This window comes from Vanessa cardui, chromosome 14 (assembly GCF_905220365.1).
Source record: "Vanessa cardui chromosome 14, ilVanCard2.1, whole genome shotgun sequence".
NCBI lineage: Eukaryota > Metazoa > Arthropoda > Insecta > Lepidoptera > Nymphalidae > Vanessa > Vanessa cardui.
The window spans coordinates 11692916-11716396 of NC_061136.1; the positions used below are offsets into that span (position 1 = coordinate 11692916).

Here is a 23481-nt window from a genome sequence, read left to right on the forward strand (position 1 = left end):
TTTTTTATTATTAAAATTCTTTCCTACATAACTGTAATTCCTGACATAACCATCATAACCATAATTTATTAGAAACAAAAACTATAAAATTTAACTACGCAACAGAAATAGCTGCCGTGTTAAAGTTTTCGAATTTTTTCTTCTTTTTTTAATATTTTATAATTATATCTTAATATATCCCGTACTTCCCGTACTATTTTTAATAAAATACACACCAGAACGTCGGATTCCTGGGGATCTAATCTAGGGACTCGCAATACACTTTTTTACTGCTACATAATACTCTATTGTAATATTTTATATAATAGGTTCGAAAAATCTGTCTATATGCAAAATAATGGCACTTTGTTAGTCCAATATTCATGCTTAAATATATATATACCATCAGGACATAGTATAAAACAAAGTCGCTTTCTCTGTCCCTATATCCCTATGTATGATTAAATCTTTAAAACTACGCAAAAAATTTTGATGCGGTTTTTTTAATAAATAGAGTGATTTGAGAAGAATGTTTTGGGTGTGTGTGTATAAAACATGGACAATATAGTAAAGAAACACTTATAATTTCAATAGTTTCTGATGTGATGTCGTAAAAAAACAAATTATTTTATATAGTTAATATCAGAAATTTATATGAACGTTTTTAGTCTTCCTCACGGGTTTCTCTTTATTTTCCATACTTTACACAAGAAATTAAAATATCAGAACATAAAATATCAACCTTTAGATGACTTGAAACTGTACGTAATAGGGAAATCAATTAACGTTACCTACATAAATTAAAAGCAGAACATTCTACTTTATATTTTAAATTTCTCAGTACAGATTATTATTAGTTTAAGGAATATGATAAAGCCAAATAAATAAATATAAAATAAAGTAACTTCCCGTTACCAGTCTGTCCTTATGTATGATTAGATTTTTAAAAATATTCAACAGATTTTGATACCCTTTTTTTTAATATTTAGATAGAGAAATACTGAAGTTTTGGAGCCTTCTAATGGTATGTTGTAAATAAACACATTTTTGAGCTTACATTGTAAACGCTGGCTGAACTCAAGGAGATAGATCAAAATAATTTAGTACAATATTGTACACCTTAAAAAGTTCTACAAAAGTCCGACTTTATTTGTCTCTTAAGAGAAATAATGGCTTATTTGCGAAGCGATTTTAAGAAATACAGCATTAATCCTTATTCCTTATGTTATTACCGTACCTTACTTTACCTTATACACATTGTGCAATATACATATGTCAATAGGGCTGTTTACATCATGTAATTTAAATGAATATTTTCGAATATATTACAAATTTAAAATGCGGAGACATAGCGGCTTGTATTGTTTAACGACCAAAAAGCTGTGAATGTTGTAGGTATATAAAAACCTTCTGTAGTATATTTTGTATAAGCTTTCCACCCGTACGGAGCCGCCCGGGTCGCTAGTTGTAATTATAATCAAGGTCTAACAACTAACGATTGTTGTGCTAAGTAAAATAAAACTATTTTAATGTCAAATGTAGGTAATGAACTTGTCAGTACTGCAGAATTCTATCAACTTATATTTTATTATTCAACTGTACCTTAACTAAAATTGACCATCAACAGGTTATTGGGAGCTATTTACCATCGAAAAATTAGAAATCGTGATAAGCGGACTACGTCATTTCACTCGTGTGTTTCGCCAGTACTAGTTAGTCATTTACAATGAATCTTAACGAGGTATTTTTGTTATTTTTTCAACATTAAGTTTCTAAAACACTGGACTAATTTAAGTGCCAATGTGTTGACAGTCCACTTAATCAGGAAATATCACCAAAAGTTAATGCTTTTGAATATACAGGGTTTTTGGTAATTCGACGTATGTACTCCCGGTAAGAGGAGAAAGGGGTGATTATTTGCAATACTTTTAACTCCTATATACATGGTGTAAAATGAACCATTTTTGAGTTATTAAGATTTGTTTTTTTTTTCAAAATTGTCAAACAACTGTTTTTGTTTTATAAAAACGATTAAACACTGCTTATTTGTCAATATTTTAACAATAATTATCAGTCGAAAATTAAAAATGTGAGACGAAACGAAATTATTTCAATAATTTTTTTGGTTTTTTTTTCTCGAAAATACCTTAAAAACAAAAAAAACACTATCGCAGTTTGTTTTAACACATACAAATACAACTTTTTAAAGGGAACACATAATACTTAAAAAAATCAACAGCATAGACCTAACAAGATTCTAATAACTTAAAAGCACTTTATTGAATGTATCTCTATGCAGGAAGTTTTATTCATTCATTTTAGTCAAATGTAAATGCGACTATTGTATAACAAATATTTTTGGTTAAAGTATATTAAAATATTATTATATGTAATATAAAATAAAATATTTGATGAAATATTCGGATTTATTTATTTCAACTAAGCAAATACAATCACAAAAACCCGAATGGATTGCTGAAAGGTTCGCTCCACATTGGTTTTACCGAAGGATTCTTTTGGTTTTTATTCTTTGATTGTGATAAAATTGACAATCCTTGGTTAAGTGTTTGATCAGTGAGTTTATCAATCCCCGGTACTTTATCCAAGGGATTGTTCAAGAGCTTAGGGAGATTAAGAATCTGACCCAATACATTTTTACAAACCGCACCAGTAACTCTGTCAGCCATGTTACCCCAAAGACCCATTTGACAGAATCTGAAATTTAAAAATCATATATATATTTCTCTGTATTTGTAGGTAGTTTTGTACAAGCAGTATGAATTTTCAAGTTTGAAACAAATTATAATTTTACAGTAGAACGCCGATTATCCGAAAGCCGATTAACCGAATCGCCAATTATTCGAATCGGTCCTAAGCGTAATATATGCAATTAAAACCAAGTATTTTTTATACTTTGTATTTTTGTTAAGGCCTTTATTGGGTTCCAACTTAATCTGATCGAAATGTTTAAGTGAGCGTTATTGCAAAACTGTGTTCGTTAAACTTAATAAAGTTTATTCTATGTGTGATAAATTTTTTTTCTTTATTATCAGTCTATGTCCGATTGTTCGAATCGACCCCGGGCCCAATTAATTCGGATAGTCGGCGTTCTACTGTATTTGTGATATGTGACAAGACTGGCTTTAGATTGATGATAGTCAATTTCTAAATAAGAACCTTAGACACGCACCTGAAGTTTTTGTCTAAAGTTATTTTATCGGTAATCTTAAGATACTGTTCATTTTGTGCAGAAAATGGCAGGAATCCAAAAATATTTGATATGTCTGTCGCGTTTTTGTTTTCTCCCGGCATTTTATGAGCAAATTTCGCGATCAGGTCCACAAACGAGTCTCGAACTTTGGCGTCCATCGACGAGATTTGCCCGCCCACAGGTTTCCCTTCCTCGTCCAGTGGTTCGAATAGATAAGCCAATTCATCGCCATGAGCCGGACCCTTTACTTTCTTCTCCATGCCCTCTGTCGGATTAGCTGCTCCCTCTGTTTTAATATTTTTTTATAGTAAAATGTATATGTATTCTGAATTAAATAAGACTGTGTGGTAATACTATATATATCTAATCACTATGATTGAAATAAATATGTGCTTTAAAAATACTACATAAATACTTCAACTAACAGATGTATATATTTTTAGCCAGGGTATTTTTTTGTACAATGTTCCTATTTCCAATGTTGACGGCAAAAATTGATAATAAAATTATTCAAGAAATCGTGAGCACCGTAAAATTTACAGTTACTAAGAGTGCCAATCGAAGGCTTGAATATAGGTTATATTTGTGCTTATAAGCGTGATCGCAGTTACACGCACGCAAGCTTAAAAATCGACACATACGGAGAAGCGACATTTTGAATAAGCGTTGTTTACATGCTTAATACATACATATTTGTGCTTACTATCTGGCCCTTTTTTATATTCGATCACAATAATATGTAAAGATTTACACGATTACTTTGTACCTTCGCATGTTATGTACGTATATACTTGTCTATACCTTAGTAGTTGGGAAGTGTGTATGTATAATGTCCATTATCATTTTTTCTTGGGTGGTTATGTTTTAGTGTCCCCAATAAATGTTTTTGATTTTTGTATTTACTTACGGGTTATGGCGAGACCAGGAAGGAAGAAATTGCCCTTGCTAAGGTTCCCGACGTGCTCAAAGCTGTAAAGGAAAGCCGGCGCTCCCGCACTCCACTCTTTAACGCTTTGGTAAGCGGGGAAGTTGAATAAGGCGTCGCCTATAAAATAACAATGAAGAATCAACTATCTAGTTATTGTTTTATTGTATTGTTTGTTGTCCTTATATAGCTAGTTATTTATAGCTACCCAATAAAGGTGCTTTAGAGAATACAATTTTTTGTTTTTAACTTGTTTTGATTTCGATTATTAATATTAAGTTGCGTTAAAAATTACGTTCAAAACTGATGTTGGCAGATGCGATTAACAATACCATAAGAATTCTAGGAAAGTATATGAAACAAACACAGACCTGTAGCTTCGACGATTTCGCTCAGTCCATCTACCGCTTTCAAAGAGCTGTCGAATATCGCCTGGTAGTAGTCGGGCAGAGGCAAAACGCTCTGAACGCCGGGAAGTAGTTTTTGAACATCGCTAACCGCGTCACGGAGACCGCCGATGAGATCTTTCTTGATAAAGTCTTTGACTGCCGTTAACTTTTCGGTCAGAAATTTATTGTATTTACCTGAAAACATTTATATGATTTTTGTTGAAATTTTTAAAGACAATACCGAAATTATCGATTATCATTAACGTCGAACGTCGTCACGAGATAATCAGTTTCAAATATGAAGAGCAAATCGCTACTGCAAGCACGCACCGAACACAGCCCTGGAGGTCTCGGCGGACACGACGCCCGTGAGCATGGGCACGCGCTGCTGCTTCGCCTTCAGCGCCTTCGCCGGCGCCTCGTGCACCAGCGGCGGCAGTGCGCGTCTGTCGTCCTCACCTTCCACGCGAGCTCCTGAACCTGTACCAATACTCGCATAGAATCCTCAAACCGGGTACCGTAATGTTTTAATTTATTTTGTTAGTATCTACCCGAGCGGCCGGAGATATCGTCCAAAAACGCTTTTGTGTCTATCATATCCGTACTTATGTCCTTATCCACCTGTTGAAATGAAAAAAGTAAATTAGGCGTTTCAATAAACCTCGAACAGCGATCTTGCAGTTCAAACGTCCGCTATATAAGCTATTCTATTAACATTCCTTGGAAAAAATCATACCAGTATAATCTTTTCCGCGGGTATTTTTCTCAAACAAATGAGCAATTGCTCGGCGGGAGCCTTCGGACATCCCGTTTTTTCGGCCAAAGTTTCCGCGTGTTTGTTGGGATCATCTCTGATCGCTCCTGGGGACAGAGGAGCTCCAGATAAAGCAGCTACTCCAGTGGCAGATCGTCCTTCAGGGGACAAGGCAAGAAGTGAAGCAGCGCTACCTCCTGAACCTTGACCCATTACGACCACTCGGGATTTATCTCCGCCAAAAAATTCAATATAATCGTTGATCTGTAATCATAAAATATTTATTATTAAATATTTATATTATTAAGTGAAATAATGGTAGACCCTAAATTAGGTACTTGAAATTTAAAATATTTTGAAGAAATTAGGCTTACAAACATAACATTATTGACTAGTTGATTTAGCGACTCCGCTAGCGTAGAATTCAAGTTGTCACGAGATGATTGTCATGAGATGCTATTTTAAAGTTTCGGACATTTTATAATATATATATATATATATTGTGAAGCAGCGTGAGCGGCGTAGTTGATCATAAGAAGTGTTTGTATATTTAATTATTATCATTATAAATAATTATCAAATAAATACTTAAATATAATAATTGTACTGATTCGAGGTTACATCTTTCGTCACCATAAATCACGTTATATATAAATATGTATCTACATAGATACATACAAAAACCTCAAATTAAGTTGAAATATTATGGCATTTTAAGATAAACTAATTGCAACAGCAATACTAACCCATGACATAGCAGCTCGCAGATCGAACAGGCCTGTGTTTCCTGATGCATCCCTTTGCCCTGTGCTCAAGAAACCAAGAGATCCTAAACGATACTGAGCAGTAACTACTATTGTATCCTTTTGAGCAAAGTGTTGACCCTAAGGAAAAATAACATATTTGAATAAACGAAATAATATATATATATATATATATAAACTAGCGGATTTATTTATTTCGTCACTTTGTTCCTACAAAAGTAAAAGTTGACAAAGTTGACACATGGAGTTTCGCAATTTATAATATTAGCAAAGATTAATATAAAAATGGCAAAATGTATTTAAAGTTTTCATTTTGTGATTAAAATATGTAAGCACATCTTGATTACGTAACAATTTCTTTGTTACATTGAATATTTGTGAATGTAAAATACAATAACTTTGTTTGGGATCTTTTTCGGATATAAGGCTTAGATTTTAATTTAATAGTCTTGAGTACCTAAGTTTAATGCTTCAGCTTCTATACTTTTTACAAATAAAATAGAAAAATAATACTTACGCCATACGGTGCAATAGAGCCTGTTCGATAGTTACCGCCATGAATAAATAAGACAACGGGACTACCTGAAAGAAACATTGAACCAAAATTATGGAAATGTTTATAAATAGATACGTAATATATAACGCCTGAATTCTGCAACTTATTATATTATTTTTTCTAATTTATAAATTATTATAATTATTAATGGTTAACTTCGCATTTCATGGAATTTTTACCTTGTTCGTCTCCTGGCATTTTGGGAGAGAAAATATTAAGGCATAAGCAGTCCTCGTGGCCTACAACGCGTCCCGAACCTTGAGGATCGAGTTGTGGACAAGGCCGGCAGTTAGTTTTGGCCGACACCTCACCCGCGAGGTATCGACGAACTGGTCGCTGAAACCTTCGAGGACCCAGTGGTGGTTCTGCATATCTATAATGATTAAACTTAATGTTTTATTAACTATATGTTAATACGTACCTACGTACATATTTAAATGATGGTTGCTTTCAATTTGAAGAAAATCCATTAATGTGTTCTTTTCAAATTGTTTTTTAATTTTTTAGGTATCTATTAAAAATATAAAACGAAATATTTGACAATGCTATTTGATATTACTATCTACGGAACTGCTTATCGCGGCATCCGTTAACTTTGCGATTTTGCTAATGCAAATTTAGGTATGGAACTAGATTATTAAAGTTTGTAATTATTTTAGAAACATATTGAAAACAATATATTAAATATTTAGCAATAAATTACTTAATACAGGCCGACAAGCAAATTGACCATCGGAGGATAAATGAACACCGCCAACAATTGGCTGTTGGTTATTTTGGAAGTTCGTTGTTTCGCACAAAGCGTTACAGCTAACAACTATTTAAAGTGGACTATACTCAAGAGATTCTTGAGTATAGTCCACTTTCTCATTCTTTTTTCATTTGACTCCAAAGATTTTAACCCTATTTTCTAAAATAAATAAATTTACGTAATGATTACCTTGATATACCTAGTGATGGTTTTACAATGAGACTCTCAGAGTTATTAGGTACCTAAGATAGCAAATTTTTAGTGACATAAACATTATCAGGATGGAAAATACAATTCTTCGCTTTATTGAAAAGCTTTTCTTATTCTCAAAAATATTAATCGAACTACTTATTAAAATTGACTTACTACAATCAATAAAACGGATAATCGTCCAATATCCGAAATGCATTTCGAGGTTCTCGTTTACCTTTATGTTACACATATGGATATAGTTAATATTATACAATATTCTAACATGACTCTGTCGATCATCAATTTTTCAAATGTATTGTCAGGTGATGAAGACAAGGATTTTACAGCTTAAACTAGGCGTGAAAAGGAGATCTATTGTGCCTTCATGGTGGTGCAGTTAATTCTTCATGAATGTACTGGCTACTACAAAAAACCAACAGGTGAAGCAGCGTCATATGGCTATAACCAAAAAATATTTAAAAAAAGCTTGTTAGGTACTACTACATAGCTTAAATAAAACTAATTATAACGGATGAATCGCGTATATTAATTTTTTTTTAAACATCCCGACGTTTCGAGCACTTTGCAGTGTTCGTGGTCGCGGGTAGACTACCCGTAATTAATATACGCGATTCATCCGTTATAATTAGTTTTATTTAAATGTGTAATAATCGCGAAAATTTAAGACAACATTACTACATAGCTTTTCGAATTATTATCATACCGTATGCCAAAGTTTCATTATATTTAAAAGCTTTTATTTAACCTAACCAATACTACGTAATTAGAAACTAGTAACTAATTTTTTTGCGCGCTAGTTAATTTTAAATATTTCGTTTATCATGGAGACACCTTTAACGATTTGATATTAGTTTTAATGAGATACAATTGTGTTTCGGATATTCGAAATTTTCCAAAAAAAATCGATTTTATTAGAAATCGACCTGAGCGTAGCATTATATCTGAGTCATTCATTGTGTATTTTTTTATAAATTCGCGGCATAAGGACCTACTATTAGTACACTACACTAATACACTAGTTAGCCGCAGAGCCAAGAGAAGTCTCGCGTTTTTGTGTTTGTTGTCCGGTGTTAGGTTTAAAAGGTGACTTAAATCTTAAGGGAACGTTCAAGATTGCCTCATAGCAATTTTTATCTAAATCGGTGGATTGTTCGTGAAAGCGTAACAGACAGGCCAGCAGCTATTTGCTATACAGAGTACATTGAATTTGCAATATAAGTACAGATGTTGAAAAATAAACCTTATTCCCGCGAAAATATAATATCCTCTTGTATCGTCCTTTATGCCCTCTAGGCGGCCGCTGTATCCATGTCTTTGCGTGAAGACTACCGCAGCATCAGGCTCTGGCGCAGCAGCGGGAGCTCCACCCATAACCGCTGCCGCGGGCGATACCGCGGAGACCAGTGCACACAACCACAGCCACGACATCACTAACTTTTAACCGGATTCGACAACCCACGTTTATTATACTAACACTATTGCTGATATAATTGAAATAACATAATATATAAAATTATATTTTTTATCAACGGAAACTTAAATAAAGTAAAAAGGATTAATTATTAATCAGGACAAAATAAAATATATTTTAAATTGATAAAGTATTAACCCTGCCTTATAATTGACCATGAAATAACAGAATTAAATACAAATATTTGCTAACTTGCGAGACACGACCTTGCCAAATATAATACTTCTAATAAACTATTTTAATGTGCGTCCCTTTCTTATAGTTTCATAAGGGCTTTAGTTTACAAACGTTAGGTAAAGGTATGTAATTAGAAACAAGCCATATATGCCTACGCTGGATTTCTTTTTTTAAATCTTCGAATAAGTGTGATGTATTGTTTGTATCCGCCAACAATACAACCATACGGTACATCCGTACCGCCATCCCTGGACGTCGCCATCGTCAAACGTGGTCTTAAGCATGAACACAAAGTTATCCTAGCGACCCTCCTTCTCACGGCCTTGTGAAACAGGATATGTGCGAACTCTAAACCAATCGATCAACTATGGGTATCAGACTAATAACATTATAATATATAACATATATAATAATATAAAATTTCTTGATCGACTAAGAGTCCACTTGCATGCTTTATTCCATATTTATTAACTTGTGCTCATGTTACCAGAAAACTAGATATTTTGAATACCTATTTGTTCATAAGTATTTCTATTTAAGTTTTGTTATGTCGTAGACACTTATTCCGTTTGCCAATAAATTACACTTAAATTTTAATATATACTTTTAAATCCTGCCCTCTTTTTTGTCTATGGGAGTAGAATTAAACAGAATTATAACAATATAATTTTGAGACATGCGTACAAATTTAAGTTTTCTTGCATTTGTACACAAGGGATTATTAAGTAACAACACTTAGCCATTACTTGGTTACGTATCGTTATTAATTTAATAATTATATATATTTATGATCAGCCATAGCTGTTACCACTCTATTATTATTTATCTCCAATCTATTTTCAACCGACTTCCAAAAGGAGGAGGTTATCAATTCGTCTGTAATTTTTTTTTTTTTTTATTTATTTTATTTATGTACCAACAGAATATACAGAGAATTATATACATGAAAAATGTGTACATAGGGATAACTTATCTCTAACAAGAGATCTCTTCCAGAAACCCTGAATCTAGTGGAGATTATTTGTAGTACAGATTTATGGTGTAGGTACAATATCAATTAGTTTTATATTATAAAATTCAAGTAGACTTTACGATAAATTAATATATTACACACTAAATACAAATAAATACATTAATATATACCTATATATATACATATACACATATATATATATATATATATATTATTATTATATACATATATATACATTCAACGTACATAGATACAAAAAAATATATATATATAAATACATACATATAAAATAAATTAAACTTAAGTGGAAAGAAAGTGTTGCTTGACTCTGATTTTAAACGAATTTATTGTAACATTATTATAGAAAATATTATCGGGAAGAGAGTTCCATAGGCGAGCGGCAACAACGGAAAACGAGTTACCATAGGAAGTAGTATTAAAAAATGGTACCTCAAGAGTTTTCGACGCCACACATGCGCGTACTGGTCTTTCACGAGCAGGACAGAACAGAAAACGCTCATGTAGGTAATCAGGGCTACCATGTTTTAATATTTTAAAAAGAAGCGATAAAATGTGCAAGCTCCGGCGAAGTCGGATAGGAAGCCACTTTAACTGACGTCGATATTGAGAAATGTGATCAAATTTGTGCAGACCGTAAATGAAACGAATGTACAAATTTTGAAGTCTATCTAGTTTGTCAAGCAGCTCATCATTCGCATCAAGATAGCAAACATCAGCGTAGTCCAGGATGGGAAGAAGAAGGGATTGTGCAAGTAAAATTTTTGTTTTGAAAGGAAGGAAGTTCTGCAAACTTTTATGTTAGTTACCTCATAACTTTTCACTGGGTGGACCGATTTTGATAATTTTTTTTTGTTTGAAAGGTAGTGCTTCCCGTGGGGTCCCATTTTTTTTTTATTTTTTTCCGATGATGGTATCCATATGAAAACGACATAAGTCTTAAATTTGCATTATGTATATGCGCGACAAATAGGTGAATAACTGAAAATCACGTTAACCAATTTTGATAATTCTTTTTTTATTATAAAATATATACTTCAAGGGTAATTTGGTGAAACTTTGGTAAGGTTCTGAGCACAGGATCCATGACAAAGTAACGGAACGGAAGGGAACGGAACAATTCTGAGGAGCACGTTAGCGATACTCAGTCGAATCTTTTATTTATAGGTTATTTGGATATTTGAGTCACCTTCCGTAATGTGGTTATGTTTATGTAATTATCATAGTCGAATATTATAATCAACTAGCTACCCACCCCGGCTTCGCACGGGTGCAATACTGATACTAAATATACTACAGAATTTGTGTATTTACGACATCACATCGCAAACTTCTAAAATTATCAGTGTTTCTTTACTATATTGTTCATGTATTATATACACAAACCTTCCCCTTGAATCAAACTATCTTTTAAAAAAAACCGCATCAAAATCCGTTGCGTAGATTTAAAGATATAGGGACAGAGAAAGCGACTTTGTTTTATACTATGTAGTGATGGAACTCCTATACGGCTCGCAGTTAGGGTGCTATATGGGGCAGAATTTCTTACTATCTTTAATCAAATTTTGTGTATGTGATGTGATGTCATATGATGTACGAAATATAGTTGGTCTTTTTCAAAGTTTTTTTGCTGAGTTCGATTACAGCTCTTTCGAGGGATCCTTGTAGTTTACGCCGCGTGACGTATTAAATCCGCATTTTCGAAAGTCTATTTTTGCTTTATTCGCAAGTTTCCTTTGAAATTGTCGTCGAAGTAGTTTCTGACTCATATAAACGGAACGCTTAATCTATCCATATTAAAAAAAAATAGTTAGTCAACATCAGCTTCACTTAAAATCAAAAAATAAATAAAAATTTTAACAAAAAGAAAAACCGACTTCAAACAAAACACTATTTTAAAACAAATGAATATGCACGAAAAAGTAATAAAAATAATTGCGTATTCAACATATTTTTTAGAGTCTTCCTAAGTTAAATGAAATGAAAAATATTAGACTACTTAAAAGTCGATTAACGATTATATCATGTAGTTATAATTATTGTTATATTTGGAGCCTGAAACGTAGTACTGACACATATATCCTACGTATTTAAAAAAAATCGTGTTCCTTTTAAACTTAGTTATATTATATAATAGTCTACATTTTATATTTTGTAGACTATTATGATTATTGACTAATCAATATATTCTAATAACATATAAAAGCGAAATACCACTTAACTTATTAATCTTCGTGATTAATAAGTTAAGTAATCTCAAGAACTATGAAAGACTTGAAATTTGTCAGGAAAGTTCCTTATAGGGTGTTAAGTTATAAGAAAAAATAAGAATAGACCAACCCTCTTCCCTACTGTTTAATATTTATTATGTACGTAATAATGTAAAATAAAAAATGAACCCACGTTTGGTGTATTTTAATGTTAATTTTTCAAAGTAACAATTTTATGAAATTTTTATTTGTAATTTCAAAGGTTCTAAAAGTACGCATTCGAGCGTTCCTCGGCAATTACGCAGTTTCCCGCTAATTTTCAAATAATTTTAACTTTTATCTTATGTAAAAAATATCGAAACTCCTTCCTACCCCCTAGTAAGAAAACAAAAGATATGGTCGACCCCTCTCCCTCCCTTAAACCGTCTTATGTAATAAATGAATGGCACCCTACGGCAGTAGCATTTTAAATGGTATTTAAGTCTAAAATTTATTACATCCAACTACTAACAATAAAAATGAGGGATGTTTTACTATGACAATAACAAATATTTTACCGTGCGGATTTGTTCGTCTGTAATAGATAAAATCAGAACCTTTGAACTGATTATACACCAATAATATTTTAATTTATTTCAGTAATATTAAGACCCTTATAGTTACAAATCGGATGCGGTTAATCCGCTTACACAGCTAGTACATATAAATTTATGAATACGATCGATTTACTTCGTCGATCACAGTATGACCTTTGCTGTCACTATTTAGAAAAAAGATTAATGTTCAATGCAATTTATCGGGAAATGTTTTAACATATTTAACTTGGTGGTAGGACATTGTGCAAGCCCGCCTAAGTAGGTACCACCCACTCATCAGATATTCTACCGCTAAACAACAGTACGCAGTATTGTTGTGTCCCGGTTTGAAGGGTGTATGAGCCAGTGTAACTACAGGCACAAGGGACATAGCATCTTAGTTCCCAAGGTTGGTGGCACATTGACGATGTAAGGAATAGTAAATATTTCTTACAGCGTCATTGTCTATGGGTGAAGGTGACCACTTACCATCAGGTGGCCCATATGCTCGTCTGCCAACCTATATTATATAATTTTATTAAATGTTCGCTTATACTCATAAGAACCAATGTAGAACAAATAGAAAAATGAGCATGCAGCAGACCAGTCCAGATTAATTTCTGACAGACTACTACAGACCAAAAGCGATCGCTTTGTTTATTTAAAACTAGTTGTGCCCGCGAACTTGTACGCGTTGGAATTTAACAAAAAAAATATTATTGTAGCCTAAGTTACCCCTTATTATATCAGTTATCTGTCAGTGAAAATCCCGTCAAAATCGGTCTAGCCGTTCCAGAGATTAGCCGGAACAAACAGAAAGACAGACTCACAAAAATTGTAAAAAAAATGTTATTTTGGTATATGTACCGTACATATGCATTGAGTAAAAATGGGCTATTTTAATATTAGAAACAGACACTCCAATTTTATTATATGTAGTATATCGATTCACTATAAGGCGTCAAATCATCAAATTCAAATGCGTCCTTATAACATTTCAGTAATTTGTAAAGTGAAATAATATAAAATTGATATGATGAACAGAAATAACTTTACAAGATACTCGTAAATAACTCAAAAATGATCAGTTACTAATAAACAATATCGAACTTACATTTTCGTTTAATATGCAAACCATAGGTTAATATTTATTGCATGTGTCTTTTATATTTAAACATCGGAAATATTATAAAATTGTGATATTTGATGCCAGTGTGTGGTAAATATCTTAAAAAATTACTTATATTGCTTTAATAAAATATATTTTTTTTAAAATAACACCGACTTTAAAGTGATTTAAACACGTATTATTGAAATCGGCCGATCGTATGTAAATATTTTCTACATTTTGTTTTTCACTCAAAATCGTCCGACTTTATAACTTTTTTACTTATTTTTTTTTTAATATTTTACTCTTTTTAGTGTTATTTTCTCAAAATATAAATTAAAAGTCCTTATGTAACAAATGGTTATTTGTTGATTTTTTCAAAAAGCGCTGTGCCTATTTCAATAAAACTTAAATGGGACCACTTCTGGAGCATGATATACCAAACAATAACATAAAAAAGAAATGTTTAGTACTGTTCTGCTCTTCATAAAAGCTACGAAAAGGAGTATCCATATATTAATGTTAAAAGAACTATTTCCTAACTCCTAGTAATTGAGGACTTACACCTTCCATCATCAGCTCAGCAGTATAATTTTATGATTGCCAGAAGCAAATGCCAATATAACTTCAAAAAATATGTCATCACATCATCAGACTCTGATATCCTCATCATGATACCATTACAGGAGTATCTTCATTCTAACAAAAAAAAATCATCAAAATCGTATCATAAATGGCGAAGTTATCGGCGAACAAACATAAAAGAATAAAAAATAAATAAACCGGTCGAATTGAGAACACTCCTTTTTTTGAAGTCGCTTCTATATATTCGCACTATATATTTTAAATATAAATATGTATTGCTTATATAATATAATATAGGTCTTAGACAATTTGAGCAAATGTAAGAATTTGATTGAAGCTTTCCTAACCTTTTAATGAGTAATGTTGAAGATCTTATTCTGGTTTTAAGATTAGATACTCTATGACAACTCGTTTTCTACGTCTTATTTCGAAAATTGAAGATAAAAATATGTCAGCAATTGCTAGGGCAATTTTATCTTCACCACCAACACCAACGACAATTCAATGAAGTCGTAGAAACGAAAACAAATACCTTTAATAAAACCTTTAATATTAACAGCAGTGGATCCTGCAAATGTACTTTGAAGAAATGTTTTTTTGTCTAGTATAGTTTGGTGGGCGGACAGCAATATTGATTTCTAATTTTTAAACATATTATATTTTAATTGCTACGGTAGACAACCATGATAAGTAAAAACAATATTCAAACACTTACTTGTAAGGTAATTTTTATGATATCATCAGCTAATCTACCTACTAAAACAGCGCTAAATCTCTTTTTAGGTATTGTTTTCTCAAGACCAAAACGTCGCAAGAGCCGTGAATATCATAACATTTACGGTTTTCGTTCAAAATAGTGTAATATCGCCCCTGTAGATTATACACCGCAGAAGTGATACAGCTTCTTATCCTTCAAAATTCATTTAAATAATACCCATGTAATGAATGCACCAATAGAATGAATATTTATTTATTATTTCCTTTATTTTTATAAAATATTATTGTCCTGAAGTTAAAAATCAAATTAACAAAAATCTCTAATTGCTCCATGCGCGACTCGCTATTGATTTTTTTTTTATAATTCGTTCATTTTTTTATTAATAATTCATTTTACATAACAGTAGTTTTAAAATGATGCTACACTAGTCTGTCTCTGTAGTTCACTCACTTTTTTTTTTTTTATCTACTTTTACTTAGGAACATCTACTTGCTTTAACTCTATGATTGTAAGATGGTATATTTCAGATAAATAAATATGTTTTCTATTGTGGTATTATGATACTACTAGGTATTTAATAACATAAACAACATGTAATTTTACTTACTTAACAGCCAAATTAATTTTTGAATCAAGGGCCCCAGGCACACATGATTCGGATTTTCAAATTATTGCTGTCCCTCCGTACTAGCCCTAGATTGAATATATTATTAATAATAAATGACAAAGCCATAGGAATGTCAGGTGTTCAGTTCAGTCTGCAGTTCAGTTCAGTCATACAAAATTAAGGGTTCGTCATATGTAGGGCATAGTAAATATTATAAATCGATATTTTTAAACTTTACTAATATTTTTTTCTTACCAGTTACCATCTTTTTGCATGACTATTGGGGAAAGTATGAATACTTGCAACATTTTCATGCAAAACAGAATCATTCTATTTTCAACTTTAAAACTTGAAGAAGAAGGTTCAAAATATAAACTATTATATTTGTTACGTCAAAATGTATTCTATCTCTTTCTTAAAGTGGTGGAATTCGTTTCAATGTCTTTTCGTATTCTCAAAATTGTAATTAATTATTTTTGTTTATAAAACACACAAACAAGCCAGTTGAGTTATGTCACAAACGAGAGGACAAAAACAGGGCATACATCAATCGTATTGATGAGCAAATTACCTCATTTATTTTACAAATAATATTGTTATTAAAATATGTGTACATCATTATTATCGTGAAAAGGTTATTATTAGCTCTCCAAGAAATACTTTTTATTTTGATTGGTATAAACATATTAAGTTTCTTGAAATCTTTTATAATATTTCTGTGGTTGTACTTTTTTAGTTCAAACGCGAAGGTATACTTTGATATGGTTAATATATTATATATTTTAGGTAGGTTATAATTAATATCTTAATAAATATCGTGTTTATATAATTTTTGTTTAGTAAAAATGTTTTTCGATCACTAACTATTATTTAGTATTTAATTCTGATTTGCAATTTTTATGACAACCATTTACTATCATAAAATCGTTTTTTAACTCTTTTATATTGTATTATTCGGATAAACTATTACTTCTGAAAACTAAATTAATTCGTATGTTGTGGCGTAGACTACCACACAAAATGTGTAGCCTATCCGATCAATACACCATTAATCCTAAAACTGTGGAGATAAATTAGAAATTATATAAAATATAATGGATAACAATATATTGAGTAGATTTGTAATAAAATTATATTTGTCACTAGCTTAGTATTTTTAAAATAAATAAAAAACCATTTCGTGCAATTTTGTTCGAACATTACCACACTGTGACGACACGCCATACGTCGCGTTTGCGTCATCATAACGTGAACAGCGCTCAAACGGGGAGGACGTGGGATGAAAGAGTGTTTAGTGCTTCATTAGAAACATTATATTTTTTTTCAAATGTTTCTAATATCGAAATTATAAGTACAAAGTTATAGGATAGGTGCGTTTGTTTATAGTTTTTGTTATCATCGTTGTTTCTCTTATGTATTGAATACTCATCGTATTTTTTTTCAACAGGGTTTTTCTTCGGTCGGCCGCCATCATGGCGTCGGACGAACAGTTTTCGCTATGTTGGAACAATTTCCATGCGAATATGTCAGCAGGCTTTCATGGCCTGCTGTCGCGTGGAGACTTAGTAGATGTAACACTGGCTGCTGAAGGCAGAATATTACAGGCACACAAATTAGTTTTATCAGTATGTTCTCCCTATTTTCAAGAAATGTTCAAAATGAACCCCACTCATCATCCCATAGGTGAGATATTAATTTGTCCTGCTATTTGACTGTTAATCTTGTTTTTATATTATATACGTTATTATTAACTAATATTTTTTGTTTCAGTATTTTTAAAAGATGTTAGTCATTCAGCGCTTAGGGACTTATTACAGTTTATGTATCAAGGTGAAGTTAATGTTAAGCAAGAAGAATTAGCGTCGTTTATTAGTACCGCGGAACAACTTCAAGTTAAAGGTTTAACCGGTAATCAAAATGAAGAAAGTTCCACGCCATCCAAACCAAAGCCGACATCGAGGCCAGGCCCGAGGTCGTCACAACAAAGGCAATCTGTTATGACTAAGTTAGAGACTGATTTAGATTCTAAGCCCTCCTCAACTCCAGTAGCAATTAAGAGACCAAATAGGCCATCAATAGCATCAAATAATTCGTCATCATCTCAAAGTGGACCCGCGAAACGAAAATGTGTAGACCCATTAGAAGCCGGACCGTCAGGATCAGCGAAAGAGGAATTTGTAACGATACCCGACGAAGATGAAAATAACGCCGTGGCCCCGAAAATGGAACCTGAATTTGTTAATGAAAGTATGTGGGATGAAGATGACGATGGCACGAATAACGATGAAACTAATTTCGGCGAAGACGACTCGAATATGGAAATGACCGGTAATTAAATTTATCAGTCTCTTAAGATACCAAATTTTTAGTAAAAATTTCTAATCCCTAATCCCCCTTCATTTTAGGCTTTGATGGTTCAACGACAGGAGATGGTAATATTACTGGAGGTGGGGAAGGTGGCGCTGTGGGTGACGCACAAGGTAGGTTTACACTTCAATTCTTAAGACAGTTTTTATCAAGCTTTTGATGTAAGCTGCCTCGTGTTTATCAGTGTTCAAAGTTATTGATATTGGTTTTTGTTAATTCTGGATCTCATTAAATTGAACTAATAACTTTTAACATTGATCTTTAGCATAAAATGAAATTTGTAAGTTAGATTAAGACAAGTACTATTAGCATTTTATTTTTATATGGTTTGTAATTATTTTGTCATGTTACAGGTTATTCGAGTAAACGACAGTGTTTTAACGATTTGGCACAAACGCCGCCTTAAAGCACTGTCCAATGGTCGTTTTTAAAGGTATATTGGTAAAAGTTGGTTGTATTGGTATATATGTAAGGTAACATTTGTATATGTTCTCACTTGGTAAAGATAAAAGGTAATGTAAATACTGTTAAAGATTACGAATAAACCAGGTGAAGGTAAGTATTTATTCAAATTGAAAAATCGGTTCTATTAATATATATCCATAGGAGGTAAAGGTATATAAGGTAGACTGGCAACTCTTTAAAAAAAGTGAGTGGCCGATCTGCCTAATTGAGTTACAAATGCCGAAAGCGATGAATGTTAAAACTTACGTCGTATGTTGCATGCGTTCGACATTTGTATTTGTTCTCACTTGGTAACCATAAGGTAAAGTCAATACTGTTAAAGATTACGAATAAATTAATCAAATTCAAGAATCTGTTCTATTAATATATATCCATAGGAGGTAAAGGTACATAAGGTAGACTGGCAACTTTTTAAAAAAATGAGTGGCCCATCTGCCTTATAGTTACAAATGCCGAAAGCGATGAATGTTAAAACGTATGTTGCATGCGTTTAGCGTTTACACACTGCGCATGTATGCGGCGTCCATTCTGCCTCTTCAGTGTAAAAATCGTACGGTATGTTAAGCTCTGAAGGCAAGGTTGAATGAATATTGCATTTTTTGTGCATTCAACCTAAGATTTATACATCACAATGCATGAACGGTTTTTGCTGCTACGATTCTGCAGCTCTTGAGATATGTATGCGACTTGCATCTTATGCCGCTGCAGGTGAGTAAATCCAAATTGGAAGAAAACTTGCGTTAATGGTAGAATAAGATATTGAAATTCGTGAAGGCACCAATATAGGCTAGGTTAACACCATGTAGTAATCTAGCCTATATTTTTACCTAAAAGCCATACATAATTCGTTTACGCGTCAATTTCGTAACGGCACAGTCATGGGTAGACTACTAATACCGCAGTGGTAAAACTAGTGCCGTTATCCGAAATTCGATTAGGAGCAGAAAATAAAGCGCGGAAATGTAGATGGACCATTTTTTCAAAAACGAGAACACAAAGCCGCGCATATGTCGATGGATTTTTTTCGTATGCCGTCTCAAATGAATATAGATCTAACAGGCATAGGTAAATTATTCTGTCGTGGTATAAACGGCGTCAATGTGATGACACCTAACCAAAAAATTTATGGAGAGTTCTTGTTGCATTGGCATATAACGCCCAGATTGGACATAGTTTGAATTAATCTCGTGTTAAGAGAGTAACCTTAGTCTTAAATACGGTGTTATAGCATTTGATTCTATATCATAATTTTATAATCACATTATTATTGCATATTATGAATACAGCAGGGGGCTATTGAATATATTTTATTATATGCAATTATGTATTTTTGGTTGATAATTAAATAATGTAATTTCAGTAGTTCGGGATGGCCAAAATATCGTTCTACAATGACGCTCCAATCGCTCTATCTTTTGTTACAGTGCCACGCGCTATCTTCAAATTGTTTTCTAATGACTTAATCATCATATTTAAAATAAGAAATAGACCTTAGACCTAGATTACATGCCAGTATTAAATGCTATGCCATATAAAATTAGTTTCACAAATTGTTGATTAATTAATTACAATAATAATTGTATAATAACAAAGTAAATTCAACTGCTATATTCATAATATGCAATAATGATCTGATATAAATTATGATATAGAATCAAATGTCATAACACCGTATTGAAGGCTAGGGTTATTCTGTAACAACATTAATAAAAGCATTAAACAGTGATACGCAACGAATTGTTTTGCTGCACGTTTGAAATAAATAATCTAGTCTCGAGAAAGCAGGCGTCAACAAAACATGGTTGTTTTTGAAACTTGAAGTTAACGTTTAGTAGAATTTTATCATCAGCTTACTGCTGTCCACTGCTGGACATAGGCCTACCCCAGACCGCGCCTCGTTGCTCGGTCCTCTGTCAACTTCTACCGGCAGTAGAATAGTGCTGTTTTATAAAATAAATAAGTATAATAGAGTATAGTACAATAGAGTCGCATGAAATATAAACTTGTGTGACTCGGATAGGGTGTATGTATGTATGTACCTATGGTGTCGCCTATAAGTTTTTGCGATGCCATTTACATACTCTCGGTACAAAACGATGTATTGCATTTTTATTTTCGTACTAAAATTTTGGACAGTAGTCATTCATAAATATGGTTATTCATATATCCAGCCCTCGTCTCTGGACTATGAGTTATTTTCGGTTCTTTGACACTACAATCACAAGATGCTTAATTTAAGTTTTGACCCTTAGTCATTTTAGGCGGCGGCGGCTATGCTAAGTAGGTAAGACCTCCATATCGTAATAAGAGCATGCAATTAGTTCCAAGCTTTTGCCGAATATAACTTAAAATCTCGGCGTCGTCTACTCGATACTTAAACAACACGTAAGTAAAGAGTTTTTAAATACATACGTATAACAACGTTTGAATAAAAAGTTTTTTTATATTAAAAAATCATGGTTCTAATTATAAAATTAAAGAATGAATACTTATTGTTTGCTGTTTTGAAATAGTTTTTTTTTGCATTTGTAATCCGTATTCGCATGTTATGTTTTATTTCTACTGATCAGTAACAAAAAATAGTAAAAAAATACAAAACATTGTTGTGACGTCCAACTAATGGTATACTAAATACAAAATATAATTTGAAATAAAAAAATATTTAATATTGAACTTAGTTTTATTTATTACTTACTAGTTAATACAAAGGCAGATAAAAAGAATAAATATCGCAAACTTGATCAGGACACCGCTTGATTGATTTCGAGTTTGCAGTTATTTGCAATAATTAAGCCTATTCTTTTAACTTACAAAATGTTCCCTATTCTATTCCGAACCTACTTTGAATATCCTACACAAAAAATAACATCAGATTTCTAAAATATCCAAGGACCTTATTTACATCAGTTAGGATACAATCGCGACTAATGGAAACGATTGATTGAATTGGAGCCTGGTTCATAACATTAAATGTAACTGTGTTGATGTAAGTATAAGAAATAATAGGAAATTACTTTATTCTATTATACCGATTGATGCGAAGTCGCAAAAAAAATATTTACCATAAGGATAGTGACGACGACTCAGCGCTGATGCTCATCAGCCTTGTCCTCTGATACGATCAGAGTCAGAATCGCTTAATTAATACATATATTTTGACATATCAGCGCTAACAACTCTTTATATTGGATGATGCTCCCGACGATTACTATTATCTAACAGACCCCCCTGGCAGTGGAGCAGTTCAATCAGTTATCCTGACTGAACTGCTTTACTGCCTATCTATACTACTATTATAAAGAGAGAAAAAAATTGTATTTTGTCTGTGTATAAGTTTGTAATGAATAAACTCAAAAACTACTTTGCCGATTTCAAAAATTTCCTTTAGAAATCTACATTTACCCCCAATAACATAGGCTATATTTATTGCTAGAAAAGTTTACGGATCCTTACTTTTAAGTTATGAAACCAAAGGTGAGAAAAAGTGCCCTAAAACATCTCGTCGCATTGTCTGTGGAAATAATTATTGGTAATACAGAAGCTTGTTCTATATTTTAAAGAACAAATCAACATCTACAAATAAATTTGCTATACCATTTGTCCAACTATTATCGTTATGGCACAATAATCACTTATTTTACCTTTTAAAAGTTATTAGAAATATCGACCATCATTTCTATTTTACTCTATTAACTAAAGAATTACTAAAATTAAATGCTTAAATATATACAAATATGAACTAAAACTAGTAACTGTACTTATAAATCTTGACCGCGTGGAATGGTGGCAAGAATGCTAGCAGCATTTCCTGATCGCAATTTCGATCCTCTGGGCAAAAAAAAGACGAACCAGCCACCATCAGTGGAGGCAATGAGGCAAAGTGTTACTTTTGATTAAGCTCTTTGCACCACTACTCCAAGGGCCAAACGTTTCGACAGCAAATGGAACAAAAAGTTATTTGATGATAATAATCGACTAAAATTAGATCATGTTATTCATACATCTGTTTAAATCCTTATCCAAATAAATCATATTGTTTTCAAGACTGTTTAAATTTTTAAATAGATTACTTTTTGAATTCAAATCGACTATTCTATTCTATACCTAGATACTACGAATTTAATAAGTCATAGTAAAAGAAAAACAATAATATCTTCCTTAAGATTAAATACGTTATTTTTTTATAACACAAAAGAGAGGCTGCCATGATAGGGGCTTTATTTTATTTTAATAGTTATTTTCAATATTTTAAAATGTGTGATTGTTAAAGTATTTAACACAGCAGTATCTATATGTAACTTTTACATATGTATTTATCGTATATAAATAATTTTACCTACTAGCTTTAGGATAAATAGGTATTTCTAAATAATTGAATGCCGATTAATTATATGAACAATTGGTACCTACTAAATTAGAGGAGTTAATGTCCACCTAATGTTGGTTTTAAATTTATTTATATTTTATGTTTTTATAGCAGCGTGCTCTGATAGGTATTACTAGCCACGTCGAAAGATATCAAAATAATCTTCAAAATGTAGTTAGTGCATACAGAATTGTTTTGTATATATATTTTTGTCTAATCTGTTTGCTCAAAGATTCAAATACACTGCTAGCTCAAATTTGGTTGACTGAAACGCTAGATGGCGTTATGTAAGTGCTTTA

At 32.2% G+C, this 23481-nt stretch overlaps 2 protein-coding genes across 7 annotated transcripts in view; one reads left to right on the plus strand and one right to left on the minus strand.

Annotated features, from left to right (window-relative positions):
* Positions 1–2391: 2391 nt before the first annotated feature.
* On the minus strand, positions 2392–8991 carry LOC124535296 (carboxylesterase 5A). The gene is made up of 11 exons (XM_047111472.1): positions 8783–8991; positions 6758–6951; positions 6540–6604; positions 6005–6142; positions 5241–5522; positions 5056–5125; positions 4835–4984; positions 4487–4699; positions 4098–4235; positions 3170–3476; positions 2392–2694 (listed from the first exon to the last, which is right to left on the minus strand). Exons 1-11 carry the CDS (start codon positions 8968–8970, stop codon positions 2433–2435), a joined length of 2007 nt encoding a protein of 668 aa, XP_046967428.1. The 5' UTR covers positions 8971–8991; the 3' UTR covers positions 2392–2432.
* Positions 8992–17194: 8203 nt separating this feature from the next.
* Positions 17195–23481, plus strand: part of LOC124535174 (modifier of mdg4-like) — a 319147-nt gene continuing 312860 nt past the window's right edge. For 2 of the 6 annotated variants that reach the window (XM_047111273.1, XM_047111274.1), the window contains exons 1-4: positions 17197–17354; positions 17432–17667; positions 17755–18312; positions 18390–18464. In XM_047111273.1, coding sequence (XP_046967229.1) covers positions 17457–17667; positions 17755–18312; positions 18390–18464 — 844 coding nt within the window. In that variant the 5' untranslated portion in view covers positions 17197–17354; positions 17432–17456. Of the gene's footprint in view, positions 17355–17431; positions 17668–17754; positions 18313–18389; positions 18465–23481 lie in introns of all 6 variants that reach the window. The other 4 variants (XM_047111272.1, XM_047111275.1, XM_047111276.1 and 1 more) reach the window with 4 other exon arrangements.

Coding starts and splice junctions, on each gene's coding strand:
- LOC124535296 (XM_047111472.1), bottom strand. CDS start 8,970: ATGTCGTGGCTGTGGTTGTGTGCACTGGTCTCCGCGGTATCGCCCGCG. Junction 4,236..4,486: donor CGAAATCGTCGAAGCTACAG/GTCTGTGTTTGT, acceptor GTTATTTTATAG/GCGACGCCTTATTCAACTTC. Junction 2,695..3,169: donor ACTTTAGACAAAAACTTCAG/GTGCGTGTCTAA, acceptor TTTAAATTTCAG/ATTCTGTCAAATGGGTCTTT.